The sequence below is a fragment of the Chiloscyllium plagiosum genome, unplaced genomic scaffold, assembly GCF_037043375.1.
Source record: "Chiloscyllium plagiosum isolate Xiang-an unplaced genomic scaffold, Cpla_swu_hap1 HiC_scaffold_17, whole genome shotgun sequence".
Lineage (NCBI taxonomy): Eukaryota > Metazoa > Chordata > Chondrichthyes > Orectolobiformes > Hemiscylliidae > Chiloscyllium > Chiloscyllium plagiosum.
Genome location: NW_028270155.1, coordinates 69161958 through 69170631, shown reverse-complemented (window position 1 = coordinate 69170631; position 8674 = coordinate 69161958). Strand labels below are relative to the sequence as shown.

The 8674-nt window shown below is 38.0% G+C and overlaps 1 protein-coding gene and 1 long non-coding RNA gene across 2 annotated transcripts; both read left to right on the top strand.

Moving 5' to 3' along the window:
• The first annotated feature begins 438 nt into the window (after positions 1-438).
• Positions 439-2111, top strand: LOC122558633 (tyrosine-protein phosphatase non-receptor type substrate 1-like). Its single transcript, XM_087995575.1, has 3 exons — positions 439-536; positions 696-1016; positions 1758-2111. The coding sequence occupies exons 1-3, from the start codon at positions 482-484 to the stop codon at positions 2087-2089; spliced, it is 708 nt and encodes a 235-aa protein (XP_087851701.1). The 5' UTR covers positions 439-481; the 3' UTR covers positions 2090-2111.
• Positions 2112-3518: 1407 nt separating this feature from the next.
• LOC148147400 (uncharacterized) lies at positions 3519-7689 on the top strand. Its single transcript, XR_015759889.1, has 3 exons — positions 3519-4748; positions 5345-5425; positions 5642-7689. It is a non-coding gene; the product is annotated as an uncharacterized LOC148147400 (long non-coding RNA).
• The last annotated feature ends 985 nt before the right edge of the window (positions 7690-8674 follow it).

Sequence of the window (8674 nt, the reverse complement as noted above, 5' to 3'; positions counted from 1 at the left end):
CCGCCACTGCTGGATTCGGTGATGGTCAGTTCTGCTCCTGTTGCTGCTCCAACTGAGTTCGATCTTGGTCTCACCCCTCATGATTTGATTGGGACGTTCTGCTGGCACTGGCCCACCCCAGGTTCGCTCTGGTAAGCTTCTCAAACATATCACAATTCGGTAGCACTTCACCACTGAACTCCGTGCTTGTGGCGCTGTCCTTTTTGAAACAAAACTGACTCCAGAAGTGTTAGGAAATTCAGCAGAAGAAAATTAATACTTTTCCTTACACACTGTATTTTCCATTACATATGTAATTCCGGGTGGTCAATGCTTGGAATGTTTAGAACATTGCATTTTACAAAGCATAATTTCTAAACCCACACTTGCCGGATGTCAAATGTAATTGCAACGTCACTGATAAAAAAAAAACAATCTCAAACCATTTTTCAACAATCACACATTTGCAGTTGCAGCAGAGAGTCAGCAATCTGAAGAAAGGATGAGAACAAAAACGGTGCTTCTGTGCCTGATTTTCTGGACCACTGGTCGGACAGGTGTCAACTTGTTTTGTTCATTTTTTTCAGCTTCCCTTTTATTCTCAGCTGCGGACGAAGTAGTTGCCACGTTCATCTAGCCATTTGTAGTTTGACCATGCTTTCACCTTTATATCTTATGTAATGCTCTTAATTTGTGTTTGATTATATTTCTGCTAGCTGCGGACCACACTTCATTCACTGTGTCTCAAGCACCTGAAGAAGCGAAAGTTCTCAGAGGAGAGAGTACCACCTTCTACTGCATATTTCCTCTCTCGAACGACCAAACCTGGGTACGGGTGTTATGGTGGAAACATGCCGAGAATGAATACTTGCGTACAAGCACAGACAAGAGAAAAAGGTTTGGGATGGCAAGTAGAGCAAGCGGTTTCCTTCAGCTGCTGGGTGTGACAATCCAAGACGCTGGAATCTATCACTGCACCGTGATCCGCCAGGGAGAAGTTAAAGGCAATGGAACCGGATCGCGTTTAACTGTGTACGGTTAGTTTGAAATATAGGAGAAAAAGACATGCGGCATTATATTAATCAGTGATGTGAAGTGACTATTCAGTGCATTTTTCTCAGCAATATAATATCTATTAATGTATTTTTCAGCATGTTAGTTGTAAATCCAAGCTTTTTGTATTCAACTGTAATTAGATAAAGAATATCTAAGGCGATGATAGTGTGAGGATTTGGATGCAAGTGTGGCAGCTGACTTTTGACTGATTCACTCAATAATGGAAATGTTGGCATGCACACGGGTATTACCTCATTGACATGCAATTAATATAACATAGACAGACTTATTGCTGAAATCTCCTGATATTCAAATGAACAAAGTATATTGCATAAATTGTGATGGTCTGATAGAGAACTATGCCGACACAGTTAAACCACTTCACGAAGAACGTGCAAATCACTGATCATTTAATGCACAAAGGCTTGGCTCAACAACTTGCTCACCGAGGCTTACGCCTTTGTAAACTAAACGTTGGGTAGCAAATTGTTGCCTCTCATGCAGTGAGTAATTTTAAGCCTTAAACTTTACAACCTAATAAAATTGACAATATGCCATTTATTTCTAACGTGCGCTATAGATGAGGTGTGACAATTAAAATGATAAGAGTTTAGAATTAATAAGACCTATTGTGAAAGTATAAAGCGAACGAAAATGAGAAGTTAAATGCTTTTGTTTCTCAATATTGCGCCGTAATGACTTCTTTCTTCTGTGATTTGCAGCGGCCCCAACACCAACGATCACTGGCTCCAGGCTATCCGAAGGGAATTCCTCTACTCCTTTAACACTAAAGTGTGAAACGGCTGCATTTTATCCGGAAAATTTCTCCCTTACATGGTATAAAAATGGCGTTGAAACTGCATTAAGAACCAATACTAGTAAAATAAAGAACACCGAGGGACTGTATGAAGTTTCCAGTTTTTTGGTTGAGACAGGACCTGTCCTGAGCGGCACCAATTATAGCTGTTCGGTATCTCATGTCTCACTGAGGTCACCAACTGTTATCACCTATACATTTTATGAATCTAACCAAGGTATGAAAGTTAAAACATAAGAAGGAGACACATGCACTATTCAGTTCATAGATACACTATACATAATGTTATGATGAAGATATGTTGAGGAGGTATCGGTGTTGGACTGGGGTGTACAAAGTTAAAAATCGCTCAACACCAGGTTGTAGTCCAACAGGTTTATTTGGAAGTACTAGCTTTCATAACGCTGCTCCTTCGTCAGGGAGCTAATGGGGCAGGACCATAAGACACAGAATTCATAGCACAAGATCATAGTGTCATGCAACTGATATGATACACTGAATATTGAGTATATCATAGCGGTTGCATAATATTATGATCTTGTGCTCTAAATTCTGTGTTATATGATACTGCCTCACTACCTATCTGCCAAAAGAGCAGCGCTATGAAAGCTAGTATTTCCAAATAAAACTGTTGGGCAATAATCTGGTGTTGGTTGCTTTTTAATTATGGAGACAGTCCGTGGAAGGATCGTGGAACATATTGTTAAAATACATTAAATCTGTACTTTTGCAATAGAATTCAATCTGGGCATAACGAAAATGGTGTATTGCCAGATATTGAAATTTGCTTGGTTTAACCAAATTCCTTTTGTTGCTGATGCAGCAATAGTAAACAAAGTTTCTACTTCTTACTCTATTATTTTGTCCATGTTTTCTTTCTTGTATCAGGACGATCGGCAACAGCTATAGGGATGAATCTGTGAAATGACCTTTCGGAATTTAAGTTCTAATACTGCCCCAAATGCTTTCCGTGAACAAGTCTGAAATTAATCGCCTGCTTAACTTCAACTGCCAAGTTCTGAAAATGTTTAACGGGGATGTGATTGATGTATTTCCATTTAAACTGTGCCCACAACTCGTTACAGTGTGCTCTGTTCAATGCATTGTGTTTTCAACAAGTTTCAGTGAGGAAATCGACCAGCTACATTTTGTGCCCAATTCTTTTATGGGATATAGACATTGCTGGCAAGACCAGCACTTATTGCACATCCCTAATTGGTCTTCAATTGAGTGATACATTAGTTCGTTTATGTGGGTAAACAAACACATTGCTGTTAACATCTGCTTGGCTCCAATGTTGGCCGATTGTCTCAAGTTGGCTGGACAGCTGAATAGTAGTGTTCTGGGACCAAAGAAGCTTGGGCTGAATTCTCACACCAGCTAAGGTTACTAGTATAGGACTCTATTTCTTAATCTCTCTCCCTGCCTGAGGCGTAGTGACCCTCAGCTTAAGACATCTCCAATCATTTCTCACCAGTGATAGGAAAACTCTACAATCTGATAAGACGATGGTGACTTTGTCTAGCGGCAATGTCATTCTGGTGCTGGTAAGACCAGTTAAGATAATAGAAGGTGAGTTGTAATCGATTGCTGTATTTTACAATTTTTGCAGGCAAGGAGGAAATACTGCTCAAAAATCTTCAAATGTCCTTCCACTGTGAGGATTTCTAAGAACAAGTGCAAACCGTTTGCTTATGGGATATTGATTCGTCTCACATTTTAAACTCTTAAACCATAGGCCACTTCCAAATGAGTCAAGGAAATTTCACCTTTTCGGAGAAGAATTTACTTTGCGTAGCTTGGCTTCAAATAGCATGTTGAATTTATTCATTTTTAGTGTAGTTAACTAAAGCGAGGTTGGTGAAACCACCAGCTTAAACAATCAAACGTGCAGACGATTACTTTTCGCTCAGGTTCCACCACATTTTTTATTCATTTATGTGATTCAGGTGTCACTGAATGGGCCACACTTGATATTCGTCTCTAATTTCCTTTTAGAAGATGGTGATGAGCTGCCTTCTTGAAACACTACACTGTATTTGATTTTGGACACCCACTTAGCCATTAGGAAGGGAGTTCCTAATGATTTACATTTCTACTAATGATCTTGCAGATAATATTCAGAAGTCACATTATCATTGGATTCTCATTTGTGCGGTGGCTGGTAGTGTGTTCCTTATTTTTGTGATTGGAGTGTGCTGTAAGCTGAAGAATACTAAAGGTAAGATCTACTTTAAGCCTCTGATGTTATACCAAGCATCAGAATTAGGTAACAGAGGAGAAAGTGAAAGCGATTAAGAATTGAAATTGTTTAAATTTTGTTTTGGGAGAGATGTTGGAGGGCAGCCAAGGATATTTAAAATGCGCTTACAATAGAAAGCTTTTACATTTGTAATCAAAATAGAAGTAATTGCCTAGATTTGCATTGAAAAAACATCACGTTTGCGATATAATAAATGCAAGGTACCTTAATAAATCACTTTCCAAATTGAAATTTACAGCCAGAATTAGTTTCAATGTGCAATTCTGATGAGGGTATATCTTGCAGTGTGTATTTTAGAAATTGTTGCAAAAGTTGACTATAAACCCAAAAGGCAAAACATCATGGCTAATCCTCAATCTTAAATACAATGTCCTGCCGTACTACTGTGTGCTGGATTTATGCAGTTTTCAAAAAGTAAACTTCAAACCAAAAATCAAATACTTGCTGACCATTATAAAGCTTATTAGTAAATAACTTTCCTCACATTGCAGACTTAAAAATGTCGGCATTTTTCTGACGTTGACATTGCAATCTCGACGTTAAATCTGTGCAACGGTTTCTTTTTCCATTACAATTTATTTGTTTCCAGGTAAAGAGGACGCTGTAGCTGGAGCAAACCACGGTGGGGAGATGGTATGTCTATTCGTTAATGTTGAAATACCTGCATCAAGAAATAATGCTATAATGGAATGTTTAACCCACAACTATGTCAGGACAGTTTAACACAGTTTAGTAAAAAAATATTTGCCAAGTCTCACTAAGATGTCCGGTATGTAAGTTATTTAAAACTGAAATTGCTGGATAAACGTAACAGGTCTGATAGCATCTGTGGTGAAAAAGAAGAGCATGTTTCCATTCCAGTGACTCTTCTTCAGAACACATTTAATTTATTTTATGTATCTTTATTTGCTACTTAGGGTTTTGCTGGGGAAAAAAAACTGATACGTTATTAGAAATTAAAGTTGCTCATTGCACTGAAAATATTTTTAAATGGCAAACTCCTCTATACTTTGGAATTGAAAAGAAATTTTAAGTTGTACCATTTTGTTTGATGTAAACATTCCCAAAGCACTCACGTTGTATCAACGTTGATAGGTTTACTTATTTGTTGCAGCGTCCAGACTACATCACATATGTTTCACGATCAAAGAGTTATAATTTGCAGAAGATAACTGCTAAGTATAATAGACTTGCCAATCAAAAAATAATTTTATTTGTCACCAATGTAGGTAGTAGATTCTGAGGTCATGCATTACGCTGTGCTGGATTTGAACAGAAAAACGAAAACTTCAAGGCTCAAACTTGATAAGGTGAGAACTGCGTAATCTTAGGTAGATCTGAGTAACAGAGCAGAGAAACAAAGTGTAGCATCAACATTCGTGGTAAAGGGCAAGATAAAGTCATATTGATTTTCCTATATGTTGCCTCAAAGATTATCTATATCTTCTGTCAAATGCTTTGAAACAACACTCCGAGAAACTAGAAAAATAGCCTTATAATAATATGTTTAAACAATGGTCTTTCAGCATCAGCGCAGAGTAACTGGTGAAGATGTGACATATGCGATTGTGTCCGCGACTTCCTCAGGGAAAACAGGAAAATGCAACTAAAGAAAAAACAGTGTGCTAAGCTATGGAGAAAACTGCAATGTGTCCTAACACTTTCAATGGATGTATACTGTGGATGCACATCTATTAAAGAATACAGTCCACAGTATTGTTGTTTACTTGTCTAAAGAACATTTTTAAAAATGAAAAACATAAATTTCCTGACGTTTTAATGATAAGTATCATTTAAACTAAAGTGAGATTTCTTCCTTTGACTGCAATGGACTGCAAAGTTTTTGTACTTGATTATCTGTATGAATGAGATTAATCAGAATATATTGCATACTACTTGGAACAATTCAATTTCTATTTGTTGAGTGATGACCTGTGAGTCGATTTATGTATTGCCTATTCCTTTGAGGCCACCAGTCCCTTTAACTTCCCTAATGTAAAATTAAATATTTTCCCCACGGTGCAACCTTTTCTTCCTCTCAAGGATACATCAAATTCTATTTTGTAATGCAAATCATTTATTCTTTACCGCGTAACATTAGCCTATAGTGAGCTTTTCATTTCTAATTAAACATAAGAGGCGCCTGTTTCTTTACCATCATATATTGTATTTGATGTTTCTTCTAATATCTCTGTTTGGCAAATAAAGAAGGGTCTGCCTTTTTAAAAAGAAAAATCATGAGAATTAAACTCGTTTAGCTCTGTTTACTGTAAGAACCTTTATTTGAAAAGAGTGATAAAAATGCTAGTAAGTCGCCATGCATTAACTGTCAACATGTCTCAGTTGCCTTAGTGCCTTCCAAGCCCACTACCACTTCCATCTCAAATATCAAGGGCTGTTGATACATGGGAACACCAGCCTTTGCTTATTCCCATCCAAGTCACTTACCACCCTGACTTGGAAATCTATCATATTTGTTAGCTGAATGCTCTACCATTTTTAATGCAACGTTAAACTTTGAGCTTTCTCTCTACCTTGTTCTTATGTTTTTTTTGTACGTACGCTCTTGTATCGAAGATGGTAGTTGTGTGGCTACATTATACACTTTTCACAGTACTGTACTTTTGCACTTAAGTACACGTGACAATGATATAAAGAATTAAAACCAAAGTTCAAATGACCTGATCCTTCGGTGTCACTGGCCAACATGCTTGAAATTCCTCCATAATTGCATAATGGGTCTACTTATAGCACACGGACTACAGCGGTTCAAGCGAGCCATTCAACACAACCTTCTGAAGGGCAAATTAGGAATGGGCAATAATTTTTTATCTATCCAGAGATGCCCTCATTCCACGAGTGAATTTTAATAGAAAAATTTACTTATGATTTCACGTTTTCACGTAAAAAGAAGCAGGTGTTTCACAATATAAACAAAATAAGGTGGACAATTTTCGTGCATAATTAATTGAACTAGTAGTACTTTATTCACAGAAGGTAAAATGCAATTATATTGGCTGTCTAGATTTTTCATTGGACTGGGCATCGTTAGCTAAGCAAGCATCCCCAGTTGCTGTGGAGAACGTGGTATTGGACTGTTTGAACCACTGCAGTCCTGAGGCTATATTAAAAGTGCTGTTAGCATGGCCCTTCAAGTTTTTTGACCAAGCGACACTGAAGGCTTCTGATAAGTCATTAAAGATCAGCTCGGGTTTGTAGCTTTCTCGTTTTAGCTACAAGCATGCACATGCTCAAATAGAAGCGAGAACAATTTACTTAGCCAAATTTGCAGTCGGACTATTTTGATCTTCTTTAAATGCTCGCATGTCAGTTCTAAATTTAAAAATATAGCAATACACGTGGGCGCAAACAGTGTTAAATGGCTGCTATTACTTTATATGGTGCATGTCAGTATAACTAAAATAACCGTTAGTGATCTCATTCCGCATATATTCTCTTGCACTTTTGTCTGTGTAACTATCCAACCACATCATGTTGCAATTGGGGGAAAAAATAAACGTTTTGTCTTACTGCTTTGTTTAATAAATTTGCCTATGCTGGCGAAAGTGTTTTGTCAATTACATTGTGTACTAGTCTCTTAATTATACATGAGCAAGTACAATTTAGTTGTTTAACTTTCCAATTTCAATGACATTTCTTCAAGACTTACAAAGATGCAAGATTGATCTGATTAGCCCACAACTCATAACCACGGCATATTGTTCAAAATGTGAAAAGAGTCAGGGCAGTAAAAACAGTTTCAAGCAACTTCACCATGAATGTAAGCATTTTATGATGAAAATCGTTCCAGATGGTTGTCCTACTATAGAAATGGAATCTGGTGGTCGTAAAGGAACAAATATCAGACCGTCTTGCTGTCCCATTTCAAACACATAAGGAAATGTTATTTCCTTTACTCGTTCATGGGATATGGGTGTAGTTGGTAAGGCTAGTATTTGTTTGCCCACTTCTATTTGCCCACGACCTAAGTTGTTTGCTGGGCTATTGCATGGACCTGGTATCATCAGCCTGCCCAACTTATGTACATAAACAAGCAAAGAAAATTGATGTTATTGACAGTCCAGTTTATTCTGCCTACACTGGTCATTGTGGTGCAGTACATAGTTTCTCTGCTGTTGGGCCAGGCAGGCTGGTTTCAAGGTCCTACCTAAATTGTTATTTATTTCAAGAGGGTCGTAATGTAAAAGCAGTGATGTGCTACTGAGGCTTTATCAAGCTCTGGTTAGGCCCCATTTAGAATACTCTGTCCAGTTTTGGGCCCCACACGTCAGGAAGGACATATTGGCACTGGAGCGTATCCAGTGGAGATTCACACGGATGATCTCTGGAATGGTAGGCCTAACATACAATGAACGGCTGAGGATCCTGGGATTGCACCGGTTAGAGTTTAGAAGGTTGAGTGGAGATCTAATAGAAACTTACAAGATAATGCATGGCTTAGAAAGGGCAGGCACTGAGAAATTGTTTCCATCAGGCGGGGATACTAGGACTCATGGGCACAGCCGTAGAATTAGAGGGGGTCAATTTAGAATGGAAAT